General features: G+C 44.9%; 1 protein-coding gene across 1 annotated transcript; it reads right to left on the bottom strand.

Annotated features, from left to right (window-relative positions):
- Positions 1-3,155: 3,155 nt before the first annotated feature.
- On the bottom strand, positions 3,156-8,805 carry BRS3 (bombesin receptor subtype 3). The gene is made up of 3 exons (XM_045471489.1): positions 8,296-8,805; positions 6,411-6,762; positions 3,156-5,006 (listed from the first exon to the last, which is right to left on the bottom strand). Exons 1-3 carry the CDS (start codon positions 8,727-8,729, stop codon positions 4,593-4,595), a joined length of 1,200 nt encoding a protein of 399 aa, XP_045327445.1. The 5' UTR covers positions 8,730-8,805; the 3' UTR covers positions 3,156-4,592.
- Between the last annotated feature and the right edge of the window lie 7,222 nt (positions 8,806-16,027).

The following is a 16,027-nucleotide window of genomic DNA, read 5'->3' as shown; positions in this document are numbered from 1 at the left end:
ACGAACGAACGTACGAACGTACGATGGATGGGGACCAACCTTCTTTTCCCAGCCTCAGGCCCCTCCTTTAATCTCTCCGGTACCTTCCCAGGCTGGAGGTCGTCTCTATGGAAAGGGAAGGCGGGGAGTAGATCCCTGCCCCTTGTCCACCGGGATTCAGAGATGCTCAGCTCCAAACCTTAAACAGCCAAGTGTAAGCACCAACTTTACTGGCCCACTAACTTCGTTGTTTTGTTTTGTTTTGTTTTTTGCCTGTTAGAAAAGCACAGAATGTTTTTTCCTCCGTACAGCTTTTTCGCAGAAATGACATATTTACCGTAGAAAATAAAGAGCGCTCCCTCTCTCTCTCTCTCTCTCTCTCTCTCTCTTCTTATTGGGCAGATACTTGTTGAGCCACCAGGTACCAGGGACTGCTAGGCTCTGGCGAGCCAGCAGTCAACAAGACAGGCTCAAATCGCGAGAGACACCCTTGTTTATGTAGATGATTCTTAATCAGTATTTGTTGCACGAAAAGCAACCGTTTAAAAGTTTTTATTAATTCCTTTAAGAACAACAGCAATAAACTCATTATGTGTACACATAAAATTTTATAAACCAGACCTGAGGGTGGGGAAAAGCTTACCAGAAGAAATTATTTCTGCTCTTCCAGTGACCTTTTGATTCTAAATATAGCAGTTGCGCATGGGCTCTAGAAAATCCTAACTCCCCAAATACCAGCTGTGAGGACATGGTTTCAACCATAAACGGTGATTTTTAAACAGTAGCTTGGGTTAGGGTGGGTTGTTTTTTGTTTTGTTTTGTTTTGGTTTGGTTTTTTTCCAGTTACATTTCTTTTTCATGAAGTTCTCGTGCTGTTGGGGACCATCGGAGAACTGGAGTCGCTTGTGTTTTTATGATATAGACAACATGAGTTTTATTAGGCTCACTTATTTAAGCGTTGCTAAGTATTTCTTCCTGGATCCCAAAATAGTGTACAGCTGTTTTCAGCAATGTGTTATTGGGGTCCGATTTCATTCCTGAGTTCACAGCATAGGTGATAATATGCTACACAGCCCTGCTCCCGCACGTGACCCTCTGGATGCCTGCTGTATCCATGGGCCCCTCTGAACAGGTGGCCAAAATGGTCCCTTAGGCCTGGGTCCGCTGTGACCCAGCCAGCATGGCCCCCAGGCTGCCCGGTGACCTGGCAGGGGAGCCCTGCATTCTAGACCGAATTTGGCCGTATGAGCCGATAACAACCTCTCCCAGGGACAGGAACGAGTCCGGAACGGGCAGGGACACGGTCAGAGTAACACGGAGGGCGGGAGGCCCACACAGGGAAGGTAATGGCACAGGGGCCTGCTGTGAAGTTCCCCAGGAGCGGGAGGAGAAGCTGAGGCAGTGACACAGGCTCACCGGGTGACCGCGATAGTGGAGCAGTGGTGTTGGGAGGCACGCACCCTTGTACCTACAGTGGCCTTCTGTTCGACCACGAGACCTGACCGTTGTCTTGTTTCGTTTTAACCACGCCGTTGTCTCTATGAGGCCTGGTTCCTGGTTCTTACTTCCCTGTGTGCCCGTAGAATTGACTCCCTGGTAACTGAGGGAATCTGTAAGCATCTCTGTGTTTGTGACCCGTCCTTTTCAAGTTTTTTCTGGCAAGTCATAGAAACACTCAAGGTAACAAGCAAAAAATACCGATCTATGATGAGGAGGAGGATAGCTCCTGAAGTTCCAGGATGGGAATGTAGCGGGGTCTCACGAGGGAACCAGGAAGAAGCTGCTGGACCCAGGAAGCTGAGCCAGTTCTCAGGACCCAGACAGCCAGCTTCTCTCTGAACGTCTTCTTCATCTTTTTAGGGGCGATCTGTGCTACGCTCTTGGCCTAATAGGTCATGGCCTTCTTGGTGGATAAGAATACATTAATTTGTAAAAGCAGACTTCTCAGCCGGAGAAATCTCCTACCTGGCTCAGGAACTCTGGAAAATTACTGGCCTGTACCAAACTATATCCATATTTTTTAACGGCCTCTTCAAGCTCGCTCTCTTCAGGAGTTTTCCTGTCCCTGCTTCCTGTAATCTCAACATACAGTGGAAATAAAAGGAACTCCTTTTGACAAAAAGAGTGATGGATCCCTGACCTGAGATGGTTGACACTGCAGAAATCCTTCTAACCCAAATTTGCTACCTTCGGTGGGTATGCCAGTGTTAAATGTTTTCTGGCACTTCCAACGTCAAAGACAAAGACTTACCATTGCACCTTTTGGTTATACCTACGTTGTGACTTTGTTTTCCTGCTTTGTAGCGTATTATTATGGTTGTTTATTCAAAGTCTCGGGTCAGGGCTCACCCTGAGCAAAACTGGGAAGTATACAGAATTTGTTTTTCATGTACCCCAAGCTTTTCCCCATTTGGGACCCTCTCCGGAGAAATGAAGTCTTCCATAGTAACATTCCTGGAACCACAATAGGCAGTGTGAAAGAAATTGTGGCTATTGGGACCTACTTAAAAGGTTAGCTCTGATAAGGATCATCTGTTAGAAACAGAGAGAGAGAGAGGGAGGCCACCCCCTCCAAAAAAAAAAAAAAAAAAAATCAAAACAAAGCCATGGATTTTAATCTCAATTCCCCAACTCTGGATGGGGGGCGATGCCCTATAAAACCATTTAGGGAATTATTTTATATCAGATCCCTGAGTCACCTCTGAATTACTAAGAGTGAGGAAAATGAACGTTCTTTGAGTTCTAGTTTCACCAACTGCTAAACAGCTTTCTTGGCTTTTGTTATCTGGTACTTTTATCAGTTATTTCTAAAATGCCATGCTTGGAAGACTAAAGACGTAGTTTTTACTCAAGAGTGAGGAAATCGTAAAACATCTGGGAGTTTTGTGACATGCAAATAACTTAAATTTTCTAATTAAAATGGGTTCTCAGTTATATTCCTCCAGAACTATTGTTTTTTCTTATTTGTATTTTGTTTTTTAAGTTTATTTGAGAGGGAGAGAGAGAGAATCCCAAATAGGGTCCACACTGCCAGCGCAGAGCCCGACATGGGGCTTGCACTCACAGACTGCGAGATCATGACCTGAGCCGAAATCAAGAGGCGGATGCTTAATCCACTGAGCCACCCGCGTGCCCCTGTCAGAACTATTGTTTTTAAAATATAAACTTACACAGAGTCATTTAAAACTTTATTTGATATTTATTTCCCAACATTTATTACGATGTCCAACTTAACACTAACACAATATTGGCACCCCCCCCCCCCCAAGTAAAACAACGTTACACACATGTAAAGTTTAGTGTTGATAACGCGTTCCCTTTTTGGAGCCACATCATCAGCAAAAGTTCACAACTACACGAGCCATTTACAGAAAGCTCAAAACTACCAAAAGCACACTCCACAATCAAGGCTTTGGAGATACGGATTTAACTAAAGCGCCAAACATATCCTTTAATTTGCCCCAAGAAAACATTTTCTAAAACCACAAATCTAAATCTGACACATCTATTGACAACAGTTTGTTTGAAATAACAATTCTTAAGCTTAAAGCGTTAGCAAGTAGGAGCAGAGGACAGAAATCCAGAACCTTCTATCTGATTTCCAAGGGCAGAGGTTAATCAGGCCACGCTCTTACAGGACTCAGGCACCCATCGGGTTTAAAGAAGTCAAGCAGGAAGGTGATCTGGGAACAACTGCACGCCCAGATGTAAAGGATTTCGCGTGGTACTTCTCCATTTTTTAGAAAGAGGGCACTGCTTACCAGAGAGAAATGAATTTCCTTAAAGGAAGAATTTCAGACACTGGCTGGTCCACGGGGTTTTCGACAGGGGTCCTTCTCTGGGGCCTTCCGATGACAATAAGCGTGGCCACTTATCCTGCCCGTGAGTACGGCGAGTTCTTCACAATATTTGTGAGAGACATGTGCTCCATTATCGATCGATGCTGGTTGTAAGTGGAACTATTAAGTCAGTAAGTGTTGACCCAGTCAAACACCCTGCCCCAGATCCTTACTCGGTACGTTATAGTCACTGACCCCAAAACATTTTCACTGGAATCGCAGAGTTTTAGTTACGATGGGACAGAGATTAATGGAAAAGAGCAGTCAAAAACACCTGCGAAGCTTTATTTTTTAAGGACTTTGTTTTGCAAGAAAACTGCAGACGTTTTATTTCTATCTGATCCCCTTTTCATACACAAAGCAGAATCTCTAGATTTGCACCACATACTGAACACAGACACAGTGTTATGCAAATCACAGGAGTATACGAGAAATGAGAAGCGTAGATGTGATGGGAACACGTTGGATTTTCCAGTGTCATCCCGTTTATTTCACCTTCTCTCCCATCCGAGGTCCTGTAGGACCTGCCGACATACAAACGTGTCTTTTGACACCTAGTGGGGCTTCATTTTATTTGGAAAGCCCGGTAACGTTAACGTTTGTACATTGAAAAAAAAAATATATCATGGTTTGTCCTTTCCTTTATAAGGATCTCTCACTCCTAGGATTTCAGCGCAATGCACAAACAACAAAAATCCTGACACCATCCACCTACTCACAGCTCAGAGTCGGATACTCATGCTGGGAGGAAAAATACCATTTTTAATTGAAAAGCTAGACTCTGTCATCTTCCTTCTTCGCACTACACCCAGTGAACAAGGTCACGCTAATTTCAGACACCTGCGTGCTTGGAGCGCCGGGGACCCTTCCCATCACTGCCAGGTTGTTAAGAGGGGTCTCGGCAGGAGGAGGGTCGGGCAGCCCTGCCTTGCAACAGAATAACTGAGCTTTGAAATGCCGCTGGAAGGTTTTGCTCAGCCAGTACAGAGCGAAGGGGTTTACACAGGAATTGCTGAAAGCCAGAACCCGAGAGAAAATGGTGACAATGAAATGAATGGCAGAGGGGTCCACGTAGGTTTGATAAGTGAATGAGTGGTAGAGATACAAGAGGTGATTCGGCAACCAGCAGAGAGCAAACAGGGCCACCAGCACCAAAACAGTTTTGGCAATTCTCTTCCGGGACTCAATCTGTAGGGGGGAAGAAAAACGACCACAGGGGGAAAAAAAAAAGATCATTTAGCTGGCAGAGATTTTAACGAGCCCCGCTCTAGATTTACATAGACATGAACAGTTAACAGGCTGGCATCCCTTGGAGCATGCGTTTGTGAAATAACGCGTTGGTTGGGATCTGTGGGAAGGCAGCCCGTGCCTATCGAATCCAGCCAGTTAATTGGCATGGTAACCCATGATCTTGGTCTCATTAGCTCTAATTCAGAGACTCCCAGCCCCAGTTTTGAGATACTCTAGGTCGTCTCCGATTATCTCAAGGAGCGTCATGGAATTCTTGAAATTTTAATTTAATTAAAAACAGAGAGATGCTATACGAAACTGCTTTCACTGCCTCAGCAGAGGCTGGCTAGGTTAGGGTGTTCTTCCGGGGTTTATGAAAGTTGCCAAAAATTATTTGTAATCTGTAGGAATTCTGACCCTACAGTCAAAGGAATGAGAACCAATGTGTCATCCTACCTATACCTGTGAAAAGTATGCTGCCTCCACCTGTTAATGAAGGAAATGAACCAGGTTAAGTCCCTGTGGTCACAGAGTAAAGAGAACTGTTCACACGGGCACCAAATATGCAACTTCAGCCTCATGAGCACCCCTGTTGAACCAACTGAATGGACTGGTCAAGAATAGCCTCCCCCCCCCTCCCCCCCCGCCCAGGAAAAATAGAAATCCTGTTGGTGTGTTTTTAATCAAATGGAACAATGTTTTGGCAACATTCTTTTTATTCTGTTCATCTCTAGGGAAGGAGGGCACACTGGCTCTTGCAATGGTCTTAATCAAACTTCTGTGAGTCACTATGTTCTCTTGCCACTGGCACTTACCTCGTCCCTTGAGCCCTCGGCTTGCTCATCTGAATAAGCCGGTTGGTTTGCAAGTGGTTTGCATCGAATAATATCAGGGCTCCTTGCCAGTTCTACATCCTGTGTTTTTGTCACTCTGTTCCACTTTCTAAAGCAAAAGATGCTTCACTTCATAGTCTCACCTTGTGTGCTGTTCATCACTACTCGATGGTGCAAATAATTTTGACAGCTCCCAAACTTCAGCTGGCCCCTGTCTAACAATAGCAATCCCACCACTTATCGACTGCTTACGGTGCACCGGGAACTATGCTAAGTATTTCGTAGACTTCACCCAGCCCCCATCTTCATTTCACAGGCAAGGAAACCGAGGCTCCGAGAGGTTAAGTCACCTGCCCAAGACTGCACAGCTAGTACGTGACAGAGCCAGAATGACAGACAGACTGTCTGACAGACTCCAGAGTCTGTGACCATAGCAAAATTACTATCCCGCTATCGTAGTTATTGCTCACAGGTGCAAAAGTAGGAATTTCATTTCTAAATTCATGCATGCGTCCTGATTAATACATACCTGCTTGCGGGCATGGCTTTGTTCCTCAGTAGGTATGTTCAGGGTGCTTTTGTAAAGGGTCCTAGCAATCAGAGAATAATAGACAGAGATAATTGAGAGTGGGATAATGTAGAACACCAAGAAGCACAGCAGAGAATGTATCTCTTGCATGAGCTTCTCAGAAACAGGATAGGAGGTACACGCTTCAAGTGACATATTTTTGTTGGGATCTTGAAAAGTATACACGTTTGAAAATATAGCCTCTGGTAGAGCAATGATCATGGACACGATCCAGACGCAGCCAGCTTTGGCACAGGTCTTCAGAATGGCATTGGAGGGCTGTCGCTCTAGGGGCTTCACGACTGCCTTGTATCTGGAAACAAATAACCATAGGCAAAGGTCAAAATACATATCAAAACTACAGAGTCTTAGGGCTAAAAGTGATCTCGGTGGCCATCCAGTTCTGCCTCCTATACACATGTATATAACCAGGTCAACATTAAGCAACTGAATGAGTTATGATTTCAATAACTAATACACAATACACCCCAGGATTTTATGTTTCTGCCGATCATCTTTTCTCTTATTCACTAAGAGGAACTATTTCAGATTTGCAATTTTATAATTTTGTGTGTAGATCCTCTATTTAGGATGAATACATTTTTTTCAGCATGATTTCTTTGTATGATTGAGAGTAACTCATTACCTGTGTATCACCTTATGGGTTCTAAAAGATTTCCTTTTTGTATAAGTGACTGAGGTTAAACCTAATTCTCCTTCCTTCGTGAGTGAGCAGTCATCAACCTTCCTAGGAAAGAATTCCATGAGTTTGTGCGGTAAAGAGAAGAGGGTTAATTTCTCCCCTGTTCATACGTGCTAATTTGTTGCCCGAGCCGATCTGTAGGTAAATTTAGAGCAAGGCAAGGGTGAAATTGGACACCCCGTGCCCATGCAAAGATGTCTTTATGCTGACAAATTCGCCTTAAAATCTACAGCCTTTAAGTAAATCTGCACTTGAATAGGATATAAAAACAGTCAAAGCAAAAATCCATAAAAGACACAGGGAAAGCTTTTCCTCTTCTCTGATTCCAGAATCTGAACATTTGGAGCCTCAAAAATTTTTTCATGCTTTCACAGTTATTCTACAATAGGAACACAGAAAAACACAGTACTTAGACTGAAAATATCCTAACGGAGCCGGAATACCCTGACTGCCGGAGGTTCTCACACGCTCTATCCACAGAGCTCTAAAAGTCAACCGGATTAATTTATTTCTCCGGAAACAAGAATGTCAGTGAATGCCTATAGAGAAAACAAATACAATTAGGTGGTGACATTACATTAAGTTACCGGGCAGCCGAAAACCTCACCGTTTTTCTGCCATTGGTTAATTTGATGAATTTCAAGTAAATTAGATGCATGTCTATGTGGTCAATTTCACACCTATGCTGATGTTTTAATGTTGACCATATTGTACCACTAGGCTGCACTAATGTATAAAGCATTAATTGTTTTTCTTTTCCACCTGGAACAATTTGCCTTACTTAATAAATAAACTGAATGGGGGGGGGGCGGTGGAAACACACACGGTTCAGTATTGTTTCAAGCAAACAATTACACTCCAAAGAGAATAAATTATTCCCAAAGCATACAATTCCAGCCTTTCCTCCGATGCTAACCCAGGAATTCTAACCTTCTCACACCAACTTTTATTTTAATTGCCCCCCCCCCCACTCCCCGGTTTTCCAATCTTACATCTACGTTACAGACTGTAAGAAAAGCAGAACAGTAGCCGATGAATGCTGAGTACAAGCTTTCCTTTCTTTCTTCTTCTTCTTTTTTTTTTTTTTTTTTTTTTTTGGTTAATTTCACATCCTAGCAAATAAAACTGAGAAAAGAAACCCACCTGTCAGCGCTGAGAATTGTTAACGTGAACACTGATACACCGACAGAAGTGAGCCGGATGAAAGAAAGCACCTTACAGCCAATTCTTCCGAACAGCCATCCTTCCGCAAGGTAGTGTGTTGCATCCACCGGCACACAAGTTAGCAGAAGTAAAAGATCTCCAAAAGCCAGGCTGGTGATGAAAATATTTGGAACTGTTTGCATGGATTTAGTCTTGAAAAAGACTTTGATGAGAATAGCATTTCCAAGGATGCCCACTGAAATGATCACAGCATAAGTGATGTAGATAGCACACAAAGCTTCTATTCCTGGAGAGTTGTCTCCGGTCCGTCCTTTATTTGTGGTATCATTAGGAACAACAGAGCTTGATGAGTCTGTGTCATTTGTGATTGGAATTAAAGTCTGATTAGGTGACTGAAGCTGTCTTTGAGACATTTCTTCTGAGGGCTCTGCCTTTGATATTTCTTCTGCTCAGTTTAAATGTGGCTGATTGTCACGTCTAATGCCTACGTCTAGTAACGAGATGGTAGAACAGAGCAGAATGGCAAGCAAATTCAAGACACCCGGATACTCCTTTCCTTCAGTTGTTCTGTGTCTCCCAGCATGCTTGGCTAAATGCTTACCGATCTGGCATTGAAGGGTGGGAGGTGGAGGAGTTTTATTGGCGTTTCCGTGACAGAGGGAGGGGGGTTGGGGAAATGCTCTGCAGTTGCTTGTTCTTCCCTGTTGGGGAATCTTATGAATAATTAGATATTATAAAATAATACTTATTGTTTATTAGAATCACCTTGTTTCCATGTCTGGCCACGAAAATCTACATGGGCGTCGTCCATTTTCTCCCCGGACTCATTCATTTCTCTGCAATCAGAAGATGGTCTACTGCATGTTCCTTTACGTGAGAAATAGGTGCTTCAGTGTCCTCTGAAGCACTAACTTGAATCCACCCCTCTAGATTTAATATCAGAGAGGCGCTGAAGCAACAAATCATTCCCACTTTGACAGGGCTGATGTCATTTGCAAGCAGGAATCATTCAGGCGACCCTAGTTATCGCCCAGCTCTGACACACAGTAATCCCCCACCGTGCACATTACGGGGGCCGTGCCACAGAATATCCACGCAACCTTTTAGAGACGAAAAACCCAGGCAAACCACCAGTTGCTTTGTCTCTAAATGTCCTAATCAAACAGCTTTAGCTGTTTGACTGTCTGTTTTAATGCCCCATACGTTTGTAAATGCTGTTGAGGGGTTCTCTCTTCAGAAATGGTCATAATGAACCTGCCTTGTTGCAAAACGGAGTAATACAGGACGCTGCTCAGAGGTCCTGACACAAAAGGACTTGTAAGAATGAGACTCATTCATTTCAAATGTAGGAATGCTGTGGGTTGCTCCAGAGATGACAGGCAGGTAGATGATGTTTCCATCAGCTAGAGGAAGAAGAAAATTAAGGCAATCACCTTAGTACCAGTAAGAAAAGCCCCTCGTTGCAGACAATGTAAGTATGTGATTTCCGTGTGTGTATGTGGGGTGGGGGGGGTGGGTGTTTGGTAGTGGGAGGCCAGCCATTTGAAGTCATTTAATATATCACCTGCTGAGAAATCGTCTCTGAAATGATCCAGTGCAAAGGATGATCTCTCAGCTACGAGAAAACTCTGTGTAGCGAGGTTTTTATAAATATGTCCATATCAGAGGTAGTCCGGGAAGTGAAATGAAAAACAGCAAAGTATTTGGCTAGCCAGTGATCAGGAGGGGCAAGTCAGGATTGCTCTTTATACCTGACAGAGTACGTGCAATAAATCCTACAGGGAAAGCGAACCGGGTGAATTGAACCAATTATCTGGTTAATTTGGGCCCCCCAAACCACACCAATCCCCCCGCCCTTTGTGAAATTACCTCCACAGCTTGACTTACTCAGCCAAATAACTGTTTCTGATGGCAGTGGGGGAGGGGAAGTGTTTGGATAAACCCAACCCCCTTAGCTTTTAAGAATACACACAAGTAATGTCATGCGCTGGGCTGGCTCTACACAGTTGGTCCATTATCTGGTTCTCACAAGCCAATGACAGAATCTCTCTGGGATTCCTGTGTGTCATGTGGCAAAGAGCAAACTATCTTCCAATTCACACCTTGGCTGATGGCCACACGGCACTGGGTAGTAAGAAACAAACTCTTGGCGTGTGATTTCCAAAATTATCTGAGTTCCACACATCTCAGGCGTGCTTTCAGGAGGCTTCAGCTACCAGCGTGCCTTTCTTCTTCCTGGTCGGGAGAGGTTCGGAGACAGTAGTGGTGTTGGGGGCACTGCTGGAGCAGTGGTGTTCTTGGATCTCTAGAATTCCAGAATTCCAGGATGTCAGAGACGGGAGCAACCTTGGCAATGAGGAAATCAAGTCCGCTAGTTTTCTCAGGAGAATTGAGGTTCAGAGGGGAAAAGTATCTCACGCGAGGGGTCACACAAGTACTCAGTAGCTTACAGTTCACCCACCAACCATGGCAATGTCTAATTAATTGTTCCTAAAGTTGCAGGGCACTTAGCCTCTGCAAAAGGGCGAAATCCTTTGTTGTTTGTGTTTAGTGCATACTTGGTCAATATAATCATCCAAGTTTTTCAGATCCGACTACTTGTTGGAGACGAAGCCACTGCAATACGATCCTAATGTCGCCTTTTAACTCAAAGTAAATGTTGGACATTGAGCAAATACGTTGCCAGTTTTCTGAAGCTGGGGTTTCCTGGTTCAGCCCAATTCAGTTAGTGTTGCTAAAATCTTTTTTTTTTTTTTTTTTTTAGTCTCCACGGATCTGGGAATCCAAGGGTGCTGCAGAACTCTTCTCTGCCTCTAAGGTGGTGGGAGAGGGATTAAAAAACAGTTGCTGGAGATAGTCTGCAGTTTCGGCTCCGATGTTCTCAGGCATCAGTCGAGCAGGACAGTGGTTTTCAAATTTTGTCTTGTGTCCAAAATCACCAGGAAGGCTTATCGAAGCACATTGCTGGATCTCACCTCCAGAGATTCTAATTTGGGTAAGTCTGGGGTGGGGCCTGAATATTTGCGTTTCTTTGTTTTATTTTTTTAAGATTTTATTTTTAAGTAATCTCCACACCCAACGTGGGGCTCAAACTCACAACGCCGAGATCAAGAGTTGCATGCTGTGCTGACTGAAACAGCCAGGCGCCCTGAATATTTGCATTTCTAACAAGTTCCCAGAGGATTACTGGTGCTGTTGGTCAGGGACTACACTCTCAGAACCACTGATGCAGAACAAGAATAAGCCAGCTGTTCAAGAGAAGTATGGCTTTTCCTGATACTGAGGTCAGAGACCTATTTCTGTGGGTCTTCATTAAAGGCAAGGGGATCTGCAAAGTGATGAATACTTCAACAAGCCTGCCTGGATAGGGGCGCCTGGGTGACTCAGTTGGTGGGGCGTCCGACTTCGGCTCAGGTCATGATCTCACGGTTCGTGGGTTCGAGCCCCGCGTCGGGCTCTGTGCTGACAGCTCAGAACCTGGAGCCTGCTTTGGAGTCTGTGTCTCGCCCTCTCTCTGTTCCTCCCGTGCTCTCTCTCTGCCTCCCAAAAATAAATACACGTTAAAAAAAATTAGTTTTTAGGGGCACCTGGGTGACTCAGTTGGTTAAGCATCCGACTTCGGCTCAGGTCATGATCTCACGGTCTGTGAGTTCCAGCCCCGTGTCGGACTCTGTGCCGACAGCTCAGAGCCTGAAGCCTGTTTCAGATTCTGTGTCTCCCTATTTCTCTCTCCTCCTCTGCTCATGCTCTCTCTCTTCTCAACAAATAAAATAAAACGTTAAAAAAAATGAAAAAAAAAATTTTTTTAAATAAATAAGCCTGCCTCCATCTCTCAGTCCCTGGTAAGCCAGAGTTCCTGAGCTCTTGACTACCTATTTCCAAGTCACCCAAAAGGACTTGGGGTGATTCTTCCCACTTGGAGAAAGATGAAGTGGATAAACTCTTTGCTGAGTACTCAAGCACAGTTTGTGTATTTAAGAACTGACACATGAATAACCAGAATTCTCAGCCCGTAAGTCTCTAATCACAGAGACTCCTTTTTAAAAACTAGTCTTATGCTCGGGCGCCTGGGTGGCTCAGCAGGTTAAGCCTCCGAGTCTTGACTTCAGCTCAGGTCATGAGATCAAGCCCCTCGTCTGGCTCCGTGCTAACAGCACAAAACCTACTTGGGATTCTCTCTCTCCCTCTCTCCCTGCCTCTCCCGTATGCACACTCTCTCTCTTTTTCTCAAAATAAATGGCTAAGCTTTTTTAAAAAGTTTAAAAACTAGTCTTATGCTGGATAACAGGATGGAATTCCTTGTTATTAATTAACTGGGCTAGATCCATTTTAAGAGGACACAATTTGACTTGTAGATGTATTTGGATCTCCGCAATAGTGATTCCTGTGGTCATAGTTCTCTGTTCTCCCTCAAAATTTCTTGCTTCGAAACTTTCTTGGTCCAGTTTCATATTTGAAGGGGACACTGTTCTTCAGAAGGAACTTTGCAAAGACTAGGTAGAATAAACACAACTTATGCACTGCTAGGCTCTACAAAAAATAGAAATTCCAATTGGCTCTTTTAAATGGAATTTCTTGTCAAAGCTAATTCTTGTCATGATGGAACTTAAAATTTTTTTTAATGTTTATTTATTTTTGAGAGAGAGAGAAAGCATGAGCAGGGGAGGGGCAGAGAGAGAGAAGGAGACACAGAATCCAAAGCAGGCTCCAGGCTCCAAGCTGTCAGCATAGAGCCTGACGCTGGGCTCGAGCTCACAGACTGTGAGATCATGACCTGAGTTGAAGCCAGACGCTTAACCGACTGAGCCACCCAGGCGCCCCAAGGTCTCTTTAAATCTTAAAAGTTCACATCACAAGAAAAAAATGTTTTGGGGCGCCTGGGCGGCTCAGTCGGTTAAGCTTCCGACTCTTGATTTTGGCTCTGGTTATGATGTCATGGTTTGTGAGTTCAAGCCCCACACCGGGTATAGAGATTAGTCTAAAAATCTTTTAAATCTTTGAAAAAAAAAAAATGTTTCGTAACTATCTGTGGTCACGAATGTTAACTAGACATTTTTTTCTTTTTTAAAATCCTTTTTCCCCTTTTATTTATTTATTTTTTAAAATGTACAACATCGGGGCGCCTGGGTGGCGCAGTCGGTTAAGCGTCCGACTTCAGCCAGGTCACGATCTCGCGGTCCGTGAGTTCGAGCCCCGCGTCAGGCTCTGGGCTGATGGCTCAGAGCCTGGAGCCTGTTTCCGATTCTGTGTCTCCCTCTGTCTCTGCCCCTCCCCCCCGTTCATGCTCTGTCTCTCTCTGTCCCAAAAATAAATAAATGTTGAAAAAAAAAATTTTTAAATGTACAACATCGTGACTTCACAAGTCTACATGTTACGCTGTGCCCACACAAACGTACCTGCCATCTGTCACCATACAACACTATCGCGATACCATTGACTATATTCCCTATGCTGTACCCCTACTCCCTGTGACTTATTGATCCCATTAGGCTTCTTTTGGTGATCATTTTTCAATATATACAAATATTGAATCATTATGTGGTACACCCGAAGCTGATATAATGTTCTATGTCAATGACACCTCATTTAAAAAAAAAACACAACATCTCTTGTCTTTCAACATCCCTCTCTACACACTCAGTTTTGGTAGAAAGAATTTTCACAGTTCTCCTCCTTAAACAGACCCAAGAATCTCTACAGTCGCGTCCACGTAGGCACACATCAGTCCTTTATTTGTTCAATCCAGTCCGCTGATTCAATTATCCCCACTACTTAGGAGCCAAGCTGTTGAAGCCAGGTCCCTGGTTCCAGAGTCAGTGTTCCTAACCACTACCCCCAGCTGGACTCTGGTTACCAGTGTGGCTCACCCAACCACATTCTCTTTCAATGGCAAGTCTCCCCTCAGAGGACCCTCCTTGGTCCTTCTCTGGAATTTGGCCTCATTTGGGACTCTCCCAGGCCATTAGACATCGTTAACGCCTTTGGACCTAAGCGGGCTGTATTAGGAAGAGTCAGGATCTCATTCCCTTTGCCACCACGAGACTCCTTCCTGGATGCAAACAGGTGCCTGGCTAGGACACGGACGTGCATCCAGGGAGGCTGGGCTGGGGACAGATTCAGATGAGGGCTGCCGTAGTGTACCTCAACTCACTGCTTCCTCAGACTTGGCCTTTAAAAATAAACAGCAAAGACACTGGCGTGGGAACGCATGGGGGCGGGTTTGGGGAGTAAACAGTCCAGTGTGGTTGAAACGTGGGTGTGAATGGGAAAGCAGGGTGGATAAACCCGGCAAGCAGGTTGACGTTAACCAGTGGGAAACACCCGAATGCCGTGGGCTGAGGCTGCACTTAATTCAATAGGCAATAAGAAGGTATTTCGGGGGGCGCCTGGGTGGCGCAGTCGGGTAAGCGTCCGACTTCAGCCAGGTCACGATCTCGCGGTCTGGGAGTTCGAGCCCCGCGTCAGGCTCTGGGCTGATGGCTCAGAGCCTGGAGCCTGTTTCCGATTCTGTGTCTCCCTCTCTCTCTGCCCCTCCCCCATTCATGCTCTGTCTCTCTCTGTCCCAAAAATAAATAAACGTTGAAAAAAAAAATTTATAAAAAAATAAAAAAAGAAGGTATTTCGGGCGCCCTCTCCACAATCTCAGACCAGATACCCCGGGGGCATTCTCGTAGATTCTTGGTTAGCAAATGAGGGATACAGCAGCCACACTACACTTGTGGCTGGGCTGTGCAGTTGGGCACATTCAAGGGGGTATCTGGACGATCTTGGCTTCTCTAAAAACACATAAGGTGGGGGCACCTGGATGGCTCAGTAGGTAGAGCATGGGACTCTTTTATTTAAAGATTTTTTGCTTGTTTATTTCTTCATTTATTTGAGAGAGAGGTGGGGGGGGTGTAGAGAGAGAGAGGGAGAGAGAGAATCTTTAAAAAAAATTTTTTTTAAGCGTTTATTCACTTTTGAGAGACAGAGCGCAAGTGGGGAAGGGGAGAGAGAGGGAGACACAGAATCCGAGGCAGGCTCGAGGCTCTGAGCTGTCAGCACAGAGCCCGACGCGGGGCTCGAACCCACAAACCGCGAGATCATGACCTGCGCTGAAGTCGGCCGCTCAACAGACTGAGCCACCCAGGCGCCCCGGGGGAGAGAGAATCTTAAGCAGGCTCCACACTCGGCACAGAGCCTGATGCGAGGCTCAGTCTCACAAGCCTGAGACCATGAACCTGAGGCCAAAATCAAGAGTCGGTTGTGTAACCGGCTGAACCCCCCCAGGTGCCCCGAGCATGTGACTCTTGATCTTGGGGTTGTGGGTTCGAGTCCACGTTGAATGTAGAGACTACTTAAAAAAAAAAAAAAACTTAAAAAAAAATACAAGGCATACCTTGTCCCTCAAGAAGTGCACTAAACTGGGGGCACCTAGGTGACTCAGTCAGTTAAGTGTCCGACTCTTGATTTCGTGTCGGGTCAGGATCCCATGGTGCATGAGTGAGATGGCCCCCACGTGGGGCTGTGCGCTGGCCGTGTGGAGCCCGCTTGGGATTCTCCCTCTCCCTCTCTCTCTCTGCCTGTTCCCTGGTCATGCTCTCTCTCAAAATAAATAAACTTAATTTTTTTTTTTAATTTTTTTTTCAACGTTTCTTTATTTTTGGGACAGAGAGAGACAGAGCATGAACGGGGGAGGGGCAGAGAGAGAGGGAGACACGGAATCGGAAAC

This window comes from Leopardus geoffroyi, chromosome X, assembly GCF_018350155.1.
Source record: "Leopardus geoffroyi isolate Oge1 chromosome X, O.geoffroyi_Oge1_pat1.0, whole genome shotgun sequence".
NCBI classification, from domain to species: Eukaryota; Metazoa; Chordata; class Mammalia; order Carnivora; family Felidae; genus Leopardus; species Leopardus geoffroyi.
Note: the sequence above shows the minus strand (reverse complement) of the source record. Positions and strands in the feature narration are given on the sequence as shown.

What these genes read in the sequence shown, in the direction of transcription:
- BRS3 (XM_045471489.1), bottom strand. Translation starts at nt 8,729, where the DNA reads ATGTCTCAAAGACAGCTTCAGTCACCTAATCAGACTTTAATTCCAATC. An exon ending in ACAATTCTCAGCGCTGACAG is followed by an intron (nt 6,763 to 8,295) that starts GTGGGTTTCTTT and finishes ATTTGTTTCCAG; the next exon opens with ATACAAGGCAGTCGTGAAGC. An exon ending in AAAGCCATGCCCGCAAGCAG is followed by an intron (nt 5,007 to 6,410) that starts GTATGTATTAAT and finishes TCCCCCCTACAG; the next exon opens with ATTGAGTCCCGGAAGAGAAT.